Source organism: Vulpes vulpes, unplaced genomic scaffold (genome assembly GCF_048418805.1).
Source record: "Vulpes vulpes isolate BD-2025 unplaced genomic scaffold, VulVul3 u000000657, whole genome shotgun sequence".
Taxonomy (NCBI): domain Eukaryota; kingdom Metazoa; phylum Chordata; class Mammalia; order Carnivora; family Canidae; genus Vulpes; species Vulpes vulpes.
Window position 1 is genome coordinate 1,706,063 of NW_027325810.1, and position 15,535 is coordinate 1,721,597.

A 15,535-nucleotide genomic window follows, 5' to 3' on the forward strand; every position below is an offset into this window, starting at 1 on the left:
TGGAGAACGGTCCAGGGAAGGGTCGTCAAGCAAGGTCCTTTAAATGAAACGGTGATTTTCAAAAATCTCGGGTTTTTTCCTTCTCAGAAAGGGGCCTGTCATTGCAAAAGTGCTCCATCGACGCCAACGGGCAATCACCGCTGATTTATACGCAAACTTTATTTTTTTCTCTTGAGAGAAAGAGAGAGACAGAGAGCGAATCCTAAGCAGGCGCATGCCCAGCCGGGAGCCCGACCCAGGGCTCGATCGCAGGACCCTGAGATCACGACCTGAGCCGAAATCAAGAATCGGACGCTCGACGGACGTAGGCGCCCCAATATATGGAAACGTTTTTGAGTATTCCTAGACCCTGAAAAATAATCCCTTGGGCCTTTCCGGTACCGAGGGACGCATCCTGGTCACGGATGCACAGAACAAACAGGTAAGGCACAGATGCTCCGACGCGGCTCCGGGGCAGGGCCGCTGGGGGCCGAGGCGCGGCGTGCACTTTGGGGGAGTGAGCTTGGCGGGGCCTCCCCACCGCTCGGGGGAGCACGCCGCCCCCGTAAAGGCTGCCAAACAGACGCTGGAAGCTAGTTTGCATGTCTCTGGGTCAGCAAGAAGAGGCACTGGGGCAGGTCGCCCGTGAAAGTGAAGCGGCCGCCACGGACTCCACGCAGGGCACCTGGGGGCCCGACGCAGGGCACGGCCCCTTTACGTCGCCTCACAGGGAAAAACACCCGCCTTTAATGGGCACTGGTGACATGGCACGCACGGCCCCGCTCACACCTGAGGACCCGGATGCCCCACGATCCTCTCCGGGTCACAAGGGCCACAGACGAATGCCGCCCCCGGTGAGGTCCCTGCACACGAGGGGGGCCGCGTCCCGGGGAACGTCGAGGGGAAGAGCCGTAACGTGGCAGCTGCTAGCAACTGTGCCAACGCAGCTTCCACCTGCGGGGCGGCGACCAGCCAAACGTGTCAACCAAGAAGTGGCAAAGGCTCTGCCGTCTCCTGCTAACGCCCGGGCCGTGTCGCCTGGGCAGGTGAGGAGGCCAAGCGGCCTGCCCGGCCCGGGCCTCGGGGACGACCTGCCGAGCTGGCCGGGGGGACGGCGGCAGGACCATCACTGCCCCTGTGCTGAACGCAAACCTTCAGGGAGAGGCTGTGCCATCATTTGGCATCACGTCAGCCACAGAACGGCGCTTCCTGCACCCACAGCCCTCCGTGAGCGCCACAGAGCAGCAGGACGGCCAGGGCAGCGAGGGCCCCGGGTGCGAATCCTCGGCTTGCCCCGTTGCGGAGCTTCAGCTCCCCCCATGGAGGGGATAAGCACCTTACGTCCCGGAGAGTGCGTGGGCTTGGGGGGCTCATGCCCCACGTGAGACCTGGAAAGCAGGGCCAGGGCCATGTGGTGGTGGCCTCCGCTCCCCGGCGGCCTCGCCTTGTGCCCCAACAGCCTGCTCCCCAGCACACGGCGCCCACCACGTGCCTCCCGTCCAGCTGCAGACCTGCCAGCCTCGCAACAGGCCGGGATCCCGCGCCCGGGGGTGAGGCTTGGGGGTACCAAGCCCACAGGCGCCCCACAACGGTCTGCTCCGCGCATGACCCACGTGGAGCCCAGGTCCCCCCAGACAACTGAAGACCCCCCCATTTGGAGCTGGTGGGTCCCACTGTGCTCGCCAGCACCGGGCTCCGCACCACAGGCCCGGTGACCAGGGTCTGGGCGGGCGGGCCCGGGAGCTGCTGGGTCCCAGCTTGGGCAGCAGCAACCGCAGCCGCGGGGACCACGGTGGGGAGCTCCATGCACCTCCTGCTCCCGTGGCTGAGGTCCACAGAGGTGGGGCCGCCTGGTTTGCCATCGCAGGGAGGAAGGCGAGCGAGCCCACGCCGCAGCGGCCACCCGGCCCCGAAGCCTAAGCCCCAGCTGAGGGGTCGCTGGGGGTCCTGCTGCCAAAAACCTCACGCCCCAAGGAGGATTCCAAACAAGACCTTGAAGCGGTGGCCCGTGTGCAAGATCCACCATCTCGAGGTGCACACGGCGCAAGCCTGGGAACCTGGAGTGACGGCGGGCGCGGAGGGAAGGGGCGCGACGCACCGACTGGTCGCTCGTGGGGCAAACGGGAGGTTGTGCGCTGGGCGCCTGGCAGCCTGAGGCTCCACCAGGGACGACCCGTGGGCCCCAGCGACCCGGAGACAGCGTCCTGCTCACTAAGGAGGGCACGGCGCCGGGCACAGGTGCAGCCACTGCTCCCGTCACACTTGGCACCCACTGTTGGAGGGGACTGAGCCGCCGGCGGGCATCAGAGAGGACGGGCACCATCCTTGGGCCAGCCCGAGGGCACCGACAGCCACACACGGGCGGCCTTCAGCGCCGGGCCCTGCGCCCACCTCTCACGACGGGCGCCAGCCATCGGGGCGGCCAGACAGTCCGCAGCTCCGCTCGCCGCCAGGACGCAGGTGCCGCAAACCCGTCGACACAAACAGCGGGAAAATCCCCCGGTACCGGCAATGAAACGGGACACTCCTCCAGAACACGGGGCTCAGGGGGACACCCCAGGAGCATAATGCTGCGGACCGAGTAAAAATGGAAATGCAGCTCATTTGTGGGACGCGGCCAGAACGGTGCTTAGAGACAAACGGACGTCACCGAATGAATGCTCTAGAAAGAGAAGAACGATCTAAAATCATTGATCTAAGTTTTCGTCTTGGGAAAACTTAGAGAAGCAAATTAGATCTAAAGCACAGGTATGGGGATCCCCGGGGGCCTCAGTGGTTGAGCGCCGCCTTCGGCCCAGGACGTGACCCCGGGGTCCCGGGATCGAGTCCCACGTCGGGCTCCCGGCATGGAGCCTGCTTCTCCCTCTGCCTGTGTCTCTGCCTCTTGCTCTAGGTCTATCATGAATAAAAAAAAAAAAAAAAAAAAAAAAAAGGTAGAAGGGGGAATGAGATTTCAAAGAGGGACGGCAAATCCCTTCCTGCCCCAAGTAGGGGTCATAAAGGAACAACGAACAGCTTCTAAGGCCTTGGAAGACAAGAACGAGGTCGTTTTCTGTAAACCCAAGCACAGCACATCCAAGTGTGACCAGCAAGACGAAGGGAACGTTTTCAATATATCTTCTTAAGAACTGTTCACAAATCGGTAAGAAAATGACATGCCCTAAACCTAGTCTGATTCACAAGAAAATGAATGCAAAGGCTCAAACGTGAAAAAGCAGCCAATGTACCAAACGTTGGTTTTTAACAAATACAAATTAAAACAATATGAGATACCATTTTGCCAACGCAACGAGCAGAATCTAGAAAATTGTGATATTAATCATAGGGCTCGTTTGCCAACAAATAGGCATCCGCAACAGGAGGCAGAAGTATGAATCTGTACAGCTTTTCTGGAGGGCAGATGGTCAGAACGTATTAAATGGGTTGAAAAAAGCGTGTCCCTTTTGACCTCCTAGTCCATTTCTAGGGATCTGGCCATAGAAGATACTGGTAACGATGTAGCTGTAAGAGTTTTCACTTGGGGTTTGAGGATTTGAGCTTGAGATAATCCACATCTCTACCCACAAGGGACGGGTAAATACACAACGGCAGGGTCCAACAACGGAATGTGTGCAGTCATCAAATAAAAGGGGAGGTCGATAGATATATTTGTATTTTTGCCACAGATTTTCCCTACGTACTGTAAGTAAAAAGCAAATTGAAAAAATACCAGATGCCTTTTTTTTTCTTTAAAGGAAAAGGTGAGGGGATTCCTGGGTGGCTCAGTGGTTTAGCACCTGCCTTCAGCCCAGGGCGTGACCCCAGGGTCCCGGGATCGAGTCCCACATCGGGCTCCCGGCATGGAGCCTGCTTCTCCCTCTGCCTGTGTCTCTGCCTCTCTCTCTCTGTGTCTCTCATAAATAAATAAATAAAATCTTAAAAAACAAAAAGGAAAAGGTGAGTATATGAAAATCTCTACCCACGGAGAGAAAGAGATCTGATAGGATAGTCGCTAGTTGAACCTAGTAAGAGGAGGTCTCTGGGGAGTCTGATTTGGGGGCGCTTCTTGATTCTTCTCTTTGTAGATTCTGATTTTGATATCGCTTTGGAAGAAGAGCACGTGAGACTTCACGAAGGCCCAGGTAGGGAGGTGCTGGCCAGAGCGGGTGCAGGTTCTCTGAACGGTAAGTGGCCTGCCCCAGAAGTGTGTGTGTTTTGGGGTTTTCTCTGCATGGCTGGGGAGTGGTTGATGGGGCTCAGAGAGAGTCTAGATCCAGGAGGAGTTCCCATCTGTGTGGCCTAGGAGTTTACCTCACCTCCCTAAATAATGCTCAGGCCCCAAGCTTGCTTTCATTCCGGTTCAGGGGCCTATGAGTCATCCCCTGAAACACTAATTATAACACTCAAGGTCTGCTATGTGCAAAAAACATCTGTCATTGTTCAAATTTGCTGGCAGGGAGCGTGAACAGCATGCAAACCGGCCTGATGACATGCTCCCCCAGTGCAAAAATAATAATCCAGAAACTGTTCCAGGTGAGAAGTGCTCCAGCCCAGAGTTGCCACCTGAGCTCAGGGACTTAGAGGGTGAATAGGCTGGACCCTGGCTTATACGCCTGCGCCTCGGAGCCACGGCCCTGGTAAAATTGACAGGTCTTAGGCTTTTTCTTTTTACCAAGAGACGTACGTTGGGTGTGTTTCTGCCGGGTTGGTTCCCAGTGCCTGGCAGGGGGAGGGAGCAGAGTGTGTAATTGCAAACCTCCCATTTATCAGCTTCAGCCGCTTTTGTGTCACCACATTTCGTGCACCATTTAGCCAGTTAATCTCCTGCGCCTCTCGGAAGTGCAGTAATTACCCGGAGAATGCCTCTGACCTGGCAGGAGATGACGAAGGAGCAGGAGAGGTGCGTCCGTCCTTTAAGTGCCCAGGAGAATTGTTTACTGACCTCATTCAAACTTGGATCAGAGGCCCTAAAAGAACCCAAGCTGGAGATACGGTGTCTTTGTAAGAATCCAGTTTTCACCTAGACGTTCCGATCTTAAAAAATAACCCCAGAGGAAATGAGCCAACAGCAGCAAAAATCTCCCACAGGAGCACTGGTTGTCTTGTTTCAAATGCCCGAGTAGCATCTAATGGACACACCAGCGAACCTGGAGGTTTTGAAACTTTTTCAAGCTGAAGGAACCAACAGAAAGGAGTCCGCGGCCTTTGCTACGAAGTACAAGGCCGCGCAGCGTCCGACTCAGAAGCGGCACCGTGTGCGGTTAGGCAGATGAACAAGCTCCTTCCCCGGGCTCCTGGGCGCACTATTAAAATGAAGCCCTCATGTGAATTTGGTTTAAGATTAAAAAGAAAGGTTCCCTCCCCCCTAAAGTATTATATCCAGAAAAACAAACTTGAAAATGGATTTTATTTGGGGGGCCTAGGTGCTTACTTAATTTTGCTGTTTGGTAAAGTCACATGGGCCACAGATGCAAAAGAAAACTTCAAGTTAAAAGGAGATTATTTATAAAATCTATGCCCAAAATTTAGAAATCCGAATTGAAGAGATTGTGAGGAAGATAATTACCAATGACTCATGGGGAGGAGAACTTAAACTGACCGCTAGCAATTTCTTTCAAGCCTTCACAAAGCCACTTACATCCATGATATTTCACCTATTCGAGAGCATAACACAGATGGAAGGTTTTAAAGTGTATTTTATAGGGACACCCGGGGGGCTCAGCGGTTGAGCATCCGCCTTCGGCTCAGGGCCTGACCCCAGGGTCCCAGGATTGAGTCCTGCGTCGGGCTCCCCACAGGGAGCCTGCTTCTCCCTCCGCCTCTCCCCCAGCTCACGCTCTCTCTCTCCCTCCCTCTCTGTCAAATAAAGAAATAAAATCCTAAAAAAATGTATTTTATAAAGCTGATACATTGTTGCTATCAAAACCTAAAAAAAAAAAAAAAAAAAAGAAAGAAAAGAAAAGAAAAGAAAACCAAGGTCCCCAAACACTTCAGAACAGATCAAATCTAGAGGTAAGCCCAGAGAATAATACCACGGAGGGTGCATCCTGGGAATTCAAGGATGCCTCTAACATAAGTGAATCAATAAAAGTCCTCAAAACATCTGAAAAAAAAACCAAAACCCACAGCTCATATCATCTCCTCTTCTTTAAAAAGCAAAGCAAAATGCCAAATATTTTAGAAAGTTGTGAAGAGAAGTACATTTTACTAATGCGATAAAGTGGGTTCGTAAGCAGACACACACACATTTTCATATATATGCACGTATAGAGACGTTCTCACAACAAAGTCATCCTCATACTTAACTGTTAAATGATGCAAACCTAGCAGTGAGTCAAGAAAAACACAAGCACATCTACTGACTTTTAAAAAAATGTTCTTGAAGTTCCAGTCGGTGCGCTAAGTAATAAAAGATAAAAATATTAAAAGAAAGGAGGCAAAGATGTCACTATTCCAGATTATATGATCATGTGCCTGCAAACCTAAGGGAATAAACTGAAAGACTACTAGAATCAACAAAACCCATTACTATATATATATATTTATTTTTTTTAAGCTTTAAATACTAGCAACAGCCAGTTACAATAGAGAGCAGTGGGAAGTGTCCAACTCACTAAAACACAAGCTCCGTGTCTTATTCTAAGCAGATTCCCTAGCCTCAAGGAGCGCTCTCGGCAAACAACAGGTGCTCAATACATGTTTGCAGAACACATGAATGAACAAGTTCACAGTAAGTGCAAAAATGCAAAATAGCAGAACCAAAATAAAATTCTACAGATTCAAGTACTTCTAAGAATTTAGCACGTGATATAAATGGAATTTCAAACCACAGTAGACAAGATAGATTATTCCATAAATAGCAATTGGGACTGGTAAGTGTTTGGCTATTTTTTTTTTTTAATGAGATTTTAAGTTGTACCTTACACCATACATGAGAATAAATTCTGGGTACAATAGGTCAACATAATATAAGAGAGACTTAGGAGATAAAAATAAGCAAATATTTGCCGTATCTTAGGCCAGGGGAGGTTTTCCTAAATGTGTAAGTGAAGGTAGAAGCCTTATGGGAAAGGCTTATTTTTCTAGTTCCTGCTACATAAAAATAACCTTTTGATAAAAATCAAAAACACCATAATCAGTAAAAGACATACAATAAACAGGATATTGCAAAGTATCAAGATCCTTCTTATATAAAGTGTTATAAAGCTCTAAGAAAAGGATAATCAATCCATAAGAAAAAACATTGAAAAGGTTAAGGTGCGAACAAGAGGACATGGCCAACGAATAAACTGAGTCATGCTAACGAATACTATGAAGATTGGGTGGAGGTCTTTTTTTTTTTTTTTTTTTTCCAATCAACTTGGCAAGTGTTAAAACTAACTTCTTGTGTTAGGGAAGATTCAAGAAAATGGCATTTATACACTGCTTGTGGGAGAAAAGGCCAATTGCTAGGAATTTATCCTAAATAAAGACGGGCCAAACACTTACGTACAAAAACATCTGTTGTATCCTTTACCTTCCGGGACCTCAGGCATTATGGATTTTTTTTTTTTTTTTTTTTTAGGCATTATGGATTTAATATCAGCTTGTTACAAAAAATCTAACCAATTCAAACCAAGGCAGGGCATCATGCATAGGGTTCTATGCCTTTCTCGATGTAAGATGTCATGAACCTTTATTCTTTTAAATAGATACATGGTAAATCATTGTACGTCACATGACTTATTAAGGAATCTCCTTAAATAATTACAGCAGTAGGTACCGGCAACTTGTTACTGTCATAAACTGAATCAACAATCGCCTTCCTTTACATTTTGTCTTTGCACATTTAGGCAAGTATTTACGTAGGATCGTATCAAAAGGTAGAACTAATGACCCGAGTTACGCCCCCTTAAGAGTGTCGGCCACTGCCACACTGCCTTCCCGAAAAGTCGCATCGATTTACGTTCCCAACAATAGCGTGTGGATTCTTCATAACAGTGAAGAATGGGGAAAATCTATAGGGCCAAAAGGGTTTCAGAACGGGTTAAATTATAGTAAATATAGTTAACAGATTACTTCCGGGCCTCTAAGAATGATGTAATGACGCTAAGAATGAGTGTTTAATGACATAAAAAAATGTTTATCATAAGGGTTGTTAGGTTGCAAAAACAAGAAGTTAAAACAGCACAAGTCCGTCAGAAACACAGACGCTTTCAAACAGTGTCTCAGCCATATATAACAAAACGTGGTTATTGTTGTGGGGGGGACTACAGGTCACGGAAACACTGTTTCTCTCATGCTTTCTAGAATCGTCTAAATAATCTAGAGGGAAAGAATGATTCTGTGATCATTAAAGACACTAAATCCTAATCTATTTTTAAAAAATAACCGTAACACAGGGATTCTGAAGACTAACTGCATCTGTGTTGCTAGACTTCATATGCGACCCCGTTTGATTATTACAATGAAGAGTTTCTCAGTATGGATGTTAACTCTGTGGCCAAGTATTTGCCGACTGAGTCTATCCCCTGGAGAATCCGGTACTGGGCACCCCAACGGGGTCAGCCTAGCTCCGTGGGCTAAGGGCAGAGATGGAGACCTCGGATCTCCGCCTCCAAAGCACCCGCACGCTACCAAAGAGGACAAGCACCGGCCAGGATTGGTTCGCGGCAGGACATGGAGGGACCAGAACCCTGCTGCTAGGGTTCCCAGCCAGGAAAGTCAACATATTCAAAGACTGAAACCAGGAAAGGCCAGGCACTGGCAGGCTGGTGTTCCGTAGGTCGCACAAGGGGGTTGTGTGTCCATCCCTTCTTGAGGAAGCCCTGACCATCTCTCCACACGCACTTGAGAAACGCAAACAACAAGGTGGGGGAAAGTGAGAGCTCTTCAAGGTAAGAAAGGGGACAAGAAAGCATGAAAAGCAAAAGTGCTGTGCATAGAATTCACTCGACCAGGGGAGAGACTCCACGTGGAACGGTGTTTCCTCTGATTTAAGGGGGGAAAAAGGACTGATGTGAAACGCTAATGAGCATAGAAAGTTAAATGAAACAAAAGAAAAGAAAGCAAAAATCAAATCAATTCCATGGCTAACAACCTCAAATTTAAACATATGAGAACTGGATGCGGGGGGTGGGGGGGGGGCGGTGGATCAAACGATTGCCAAAGATTTAAGGAAGAACATGCTAGAGTGCAGTAAAACAGGTCCTCCCACAACCTCTCTCAAGACCTTACAATATTGCACTAGCAAATACATAAAATTCCATTTCAACAAACTCCCAACTTTTTCTAAGTCATATTTAATACAACCAATTCATGATGTTTCAAAAGACAACCCAGATTTGTATTTCAAAAAAAAAATTTTTTTTTTTAATTTACGAGTGAGAGCATGCAGGTGCACACAAGCTTGTGAGCGGTGGAGGGTGGCGGGGGCGGGGGGGCGGTTGCAGAGGGAAGAGATCTCACTCAGACTCCGCACTGAGCACCGAGCGGGAGGTGGGGCCTGGCTGGATGTGGGGCTCGACCCCAGGACCCTTTGCTTTTAACCAGCTGAGCCACCCAGGTGCCCCAACACTACCCAGATTTTAGAGCTGGTCTGAAGGACTGTGCCTTGTACTTGGAGAGCTCCTCAGAGATGCTTCTGCTGGCCTAGATTTTAGGCTTTCCTGATTCTATGGAAGATTTTTATACTTGACATTTCACAAGGGGGGAAAAAGCAAAACAAAACCAGAAGTCACCATAAAAGTACTCAAATTCTCTATCTAGATGCAATTTTTAGAATTTATTTATTTATTTAGCGAGAGAGAACAAGCAGCAGCAGGAGGAGGGGCAGAGGCAGAGGGAGAGGGAGAGAGAGAGAATCTCAAGCAGACTCTGTGCCGAGCATGGAGCCCGTCGCAGGGCCTCATCTCAGGACCTCAAGATCAGGACCAAAACCAAAAATCAAGAGTCTGACGCCGACCCCACTGAGCCCAGGCACCCCTAGACGCCACCGTAAGCACGTGAGCCTTTAGCACAGAATTAAGTTCATACTTTAAAATGAAGGGATTGAAAGTATTTGAAACGGTAGCAAGACAATGGTCAATTTTGGGCAACCTCCCAAAAAAAGAAAGTGCGACACGCTTAGGGTCAGTCAGCTTCCGTCTACTAACCAAGGACTAGCACAGTTGCGGGGGCAAAGGCCAAGAACGCTCCCGACAATTGAGAGACCTGGTCGAGAGTCCCAGCCTTCGGCAATGGCTCCTCAACCACGGCTGTCGCACGGCCCCCGGACCCTGGATAAAAGGCGGCGGCTAAGCCAGGAGATGGCCTCACAGCTGCCGCGGTTCTCCAAGCGTCCGTCTGTCCTGCCCGCCGGCAGCACGAGCCCCACCTGGACGCGTGGCACGCGTGCAAACCCTCCCCCTCCCGCTGGACAGCCTGGTGCACTGAGCCCGCAGGGGGCCGGGACTCAGGGCGCTGCTCTGCAAGGTCCTCAGAGCGTTCACGGGTGAAGCCGAGCACAGGGTGCCCACTCCGGCGGGTGGGGCCCGCCCCGTGTCGGCTGACCCAAGCTCCACGTCCCGCCGCCCATCCCTTTCAGCCCACAGAGTAGGACTTTGTTCAAACACACTTTCAAAAGGCCCTCAGAGATAGGCCTAATGGAAAAGTCAGCTCGTTTTCCTAGGTTACCATAGTAACAAAGCATCACTTGCTCCTGCAAGAAAGGTCCCCTTTGCAGGGGACACTGAATATTTACAGAAAGATCTCTTTATCCTAGGAAACCAAGTTTTGGAAAAGCAAATACGGGAGACTCAGCCTCCGAGGCTTCCAGATGCACCTAAGGCCCACGTTCTAACTCTCCCCACTTGCGGCTGCACAACACGTGTCCTGGGCAGGCCCCCCCCCCGCCCACCGTCGGCTCTGCAACACGTCACTTCCACGTACGGGCGAAGACAACCGTCTTGGTTCATGCCCCCTACTCGGCCCTCGGTCCCCAATGCACAGGGCCACCCACCTGCTTCATCTCTACCATCCTCATGACACTCAGGGTCCTAATAGGACCCTTCCGTGGGCTACACCCAGCCCCACTTCTGGGAGCTGCCGGGAACGTAACCATGTTTACTTCTGGGTTACAAAACCAATTTCATCCTGTGTGTAGTTCCCTCTCTGTACAGTTTAGAAACAGCTTCTGTATTCACCACCTTATCTGATGCTCATTACAACCTGTGAGGTGGGTGCAGTTTCTTTTTTTAAGATTTTATTTATTTATTCACGAGAGACACAGAGAGAGAGAGAGGTAGAGACACAGGCAGAGGCAGAAGCAGGCTCCATGCAGGGAGCCCGACGTGGGACTTGATGCCAGGACTCCAGGGTCATGCCCTGGGCCGAAGGCAGGTGCTCAACCGCTGAGCCACCCGGGTGTCCCTGGATGCAGTTTTTTTGTTCCCACTAAGAAAACTGGAGCATAGTGTGACTTCAATAAACTGACCATCGAACGTTAAGGAGGAAATACAAATGTTTTGCATCAAAAATTAAAGAACTCATGACGCCCAAGAAAACAATTCCAAACTTGCTTGAGTCTCATTTGCTCCTGGCAAACGAGACTCCGTAAAATCATTAAGTAGGTTTTTAGGTTAGCTGATGATTCCTGGCTTAGGAAGGGCGGAGATAAGACAACCTGTCCCAGCTCCAGAACGGACACAACCTGCTAGGACACCTGGAATTCTGTGGGGCTCAAAGTCGTAACAAGGATGATGATGATGACGACGGCATTGAGGTGACTGCAGCTCTTACGACAAGACACGCGCCGTTCTACGCTCACGGAATATGTTCAACCGCCCTGTGAGCGGCACCGGGTCACAGAGGAGACACACAAAGCACAGAAAAGCGGAGTCACCTGCCCCGGATCACACACGCCGCTCACGGAGGAGGACGTGCGGCAGGAGCCGCCAAGCCCCCGAGAGGTGTGCCCGGCCGAGGACGGAAACCAGCCAAGGAGGGCAGCGCCACAGGAACCCGGATGACATTTCCCGCGCTGCCATTTAGGCCACCGTCTCCGCTCAGTCTCCGCTAAAACATCAGTCAAGGCTCACACCGCGGAATCCGGAGCATCGGCTGCGACTCCAGACAACTGGGGCCCTCTCAGACTGTCCCTCCGGGGGTTAGGAAGGAGGGGAGCGATCTCAGTTTTGCAGATTTGCTGATTTGCCCGTAACTGCCTTCAACTAATTTGAGAAAAATTAGAGAGGAAAGCAGCCCTGGAGGAAATGTGCAAATTAAGGATGCATGTGGCGTCGCTGAGCACTACTTAGTAATCGCGCAGAAAGCGCGGTGGGGGCAGGAGCTGGAGTCAACCGTCGGAACGGACGGCTTTAAAACAACAAACAAAAGAAATATAAAATAAAATACCGGCACTCCTGCCTTCTTTTCCTCTGCTTTCTCCCCCACTCCCCCCGCCCCAACTGCTCATCTTTTGGAGTCCTGTGAACCAGCTTTTACATATTGGCCAATCTCTTTAGGTTTACGTTACACATTTGTTTCTCAATGGAGGAAACAAGGGTCAGGTCCAGCTCTTGGGCAAAAAGGCAAAGTAGCATGATGAGTGCGTGTAGTAGGACGGGGAGGCGGGCGGCTCTCAAAGGTGCCCTCCAGTCTGCACACCTTCCTCATTTCCTGCTTCTAATTTTCACCGAATAACCTCAGGCCACCTTGAGATCCTGGGAGTCCATGGAAGACCCAAGTCAACAGCAAGTTCTGGGGTATACAGCTGCGTGCAATCTCTCCTTCTGGGGATCCCTGGGGGGCTCAGCCGTTTGGCACCACCTTTGGCCCAGGGCCTGATCCTGGAGTCCCGGGATCGATTCCTGCACTGGGCTCCCTGCATGGAGCCTGCTTCTCCCTCTGCCTGGGTCTGTGCCTCTCTCTCTCTTGCTCTGTCTCTGTGTCTCATGAATAAATAAAATCTTAAAAAGAAGAAGAAGAAAAGTGCCAAAGCTGAGAGAGGGGGGCTCCAGCGACCGCGGTCAGCTGACATTTCAAACCGTCCGGTCTCCCACACTCCAATAACCCCGGCCGGTACTTCCTACTGCGGGCCTCTGTGCTTCGCTTTCCTGTCTGTGAAATGGGCACGGTAAGGCCTCCGGCGGGTGCGCGCTTGGCCCGGGGCACAGCTGCCCTGGTCGGGGCTGGGGGGCCCGGAGGCGCGGGTCGGAGGGCGGCGGGGTCCTGCCGCCCTCCCGGGGTCTCGGATCGGAGCCGCCCTCGGAACAGAAACTTAGAAGGGCTTTGGGGAAAGGGGCCTGGGGCCGCCCCATCCTGCCACCTGCCGGTGAGTGTCGGCGCGGGCGGGCGGGCGGCTCCCGGCTCCCGGCTCCCGGCTCCCCGCCCGGTGCTCGGCGGCTTCCCAGGCCGGGATCCCCGCCGCCCCCGCCCCGGCCGCGGCCCGCGTCACCGGGAGGCCGCGGCTCTGTCTGCGCGCTGGGGGGCGGGGGCGGGGGCGCGGGGGGCACCGGGGGCGCGGGGGCGCGCGGGGTACGGGGGGCACGAGAGGGCACGTGGGGGCGCGGGGTACGGGGGCGCGGGGGGCACCGGGGGCGCGGGGGGCGCGGGGGGCACCGGGGGCGCGGGGGGCGCGGGGGGCACCGGGGGCGCACGGGTGGGCGCGGGGGGCGCGGGGGGCACCGGGGGCGCACGGGTGGGCGCGGGGGCGCGGCCGCTCAGGCTCCGGCGGGCGCGGGTCTGGCAAGTGGCTCTGCGGGGCTGAGCCCGGGCACCTGCGCCGAGCGAGCCCCGGCGCCCAAGCCGCGCCCGCGAACCCGGCGGGGGCTGCGACCCCGACCCCGACCCCGACCCCGACCCCGACCCCGACCCCGCCCCCGCCCCGGCCCGGCCCACCGGGGGCGCAGCGGAGCGTCCGGCGTCCCGCCCGCCCCGGGCCCCGCCGCCGCCGAGGGGAGCTCCGAGGGCGGCCGCACCGCTCCGCCGCGGCTCCGGGAAGTTCGCCCTTCCCCGCCCGCGCAGCCCCGGACGGCGGCCCGCGGCGAGGGGGTCCCGGGGCCCCGGACTCAGGGGCGGAGGGCGCGGGCGCTCGCTGCACCCGCCGTGGGCAGCCGGGGACCCGCGGGGGGCAGGTGCGCGGGCCGGGGGGCGGCCAGGTGCGGGGGGGCAGGTGCGGGGGGGGCAGGTGCGCGGGGGGAGCGGCCAGGTGCGCGGGGGGGGGCAGGTGCGGGGGGGGGGCAGGTGCGGGGGGCAGGTGCGCGGGGGGGGGCGGCGGGGCGCGGGGCTCGGGGCTCGAGGGCTCGGTGCCGGCCCCGCCGCGGATTAAAGTTCAGGCGGGTGCACCGGCCCGGGCCCGCCGCCCCCCGCCGCCCCCTGCTCCGCGCGGCCCAGCCCGGCCCTGGGGCCCCGCGACCCCGGCGGTGGGGGGGGGGCGGGGGGGAGGCAGGTGCGCGGGCGGGGGGCGGCGGGGGGGGGCGGCGGCTACGTACCCAGCGCGAGCAGGACGAGCGGTCCGAGCCGCCCGGCCGAGGGCACCATCTTCCGCGGCTGCAGCCCGACTCCCGCCCACCCGCGAGCCGGCCCGAGTGGCGGAGCGGCGCCGCGCTGCGGGGAAAAAGGCGCCGGCGAGGCAAGGCCGGCCCCCGGCGCGGGCGGGCGGAGGCAGGACCGGGCGCTCTCCGCGCCGCTCCCCTGCCCTGCCGCGCGGCCGCGGGCGGAAATGGGGCGGCGGTTGCCGTCGCCTCCCCGCCCCCGCCCCCCGCGACCCGGCCGCGCGGACCCCCTCCCGCCCGCCTGGGGCGCCCCCGCGGGCCCGGGGCGGGGGCGGGGCGGGGCGGGGCGGGGGCGGGGGCGCGGCGGGCGGGCGGGGCGGGGCGGGGCGAGCGGGACGTGGGAGCCCCGCGGCGGGAGCAGGAAGCGCCGACCTCAGACCCCGCCTCGGAGCCGCCGCGCGGTGCGGGGGGCGCTGCGGGGGGGGGGGTGTCTGCGGGGGGTGCTGCGGGGGCTCTGCGGGCAGGGGCGCTGCGAGGGGTGCTGCGGGCAGGGGTGCTGCGGGCGGGGGCGCTGGGGGGGGGCGCTGCGGGGGGTCTGCGGGCAGGGGCTCTCTGGGCAGGGGCGCCGCGGGTGGGGAGCTTCTGGGGGTCTGCGGACAGGGGCGCTGTGGGGCGCTTTGCGGGCAGGGGCTCTGCGGGCAGGGGCGCTGCGGGCGGGGGCGCTGGGGGGGGCGCTGCGGGGGGTCTGCGGACAGGGGCTCTCTGGGCAGGGGCGCCGCGGGTGGGGAGCTTCGGGGGGTCTGCGGGCAGGGGCGCTGTGGGCAGGGGTGGGGAGCAGGACCCACCGGGAGGACCCGCGAGGTCGGCCGTCGCCTGCTCACACTCGGCCCGAGGCGGGGCTCCCCAGAGCCCAGCAGAGAATTTGCGCACCGGGTCTCCCAGCTCCCCCCACCCCGGTGGGGAAGTCGTGACCGCAGGGGCGCGGCCACAGCACCGTTAGGAGCAGCGGCTGTCGCCCATAGGACCTGGGCTCCGGCATGAGGAGGGTCCCTCAGGGGTCCCTGGTCCCACATCATGACCGCTGCCCCAGCGCACCCAGCCCAGCCCGCCGGCAGAGAACAGGG

The 15,535-nt window shown here is 55.8% G+C and overlaps 1 protein-coding gene across 1 annotated transcript in view; it reads right to left on the reverse strand.

The window, feature by feature from the left end:
- The window catches only part of TGFA (transforming growth factor alpha), a 77,886-nt gene extending 63,154 nt beyond the window's left edge, over positions 1-14,732 (reverse strand). The window contains exon 1 of the mRNA XM_072746170.1: positions 14,409-14,732. Coding sequence (XP_072602271.1) covers positions 14,409-14,457 — 49 coding nt within the window. The 5' untranslated portion in view covers positions 14,458-14,732. The remainder of the gene's footprint in view (positions 1-14,408) is intronic.
- Positions 14,733-15,535: the final 803 nt, after the last annotated feature.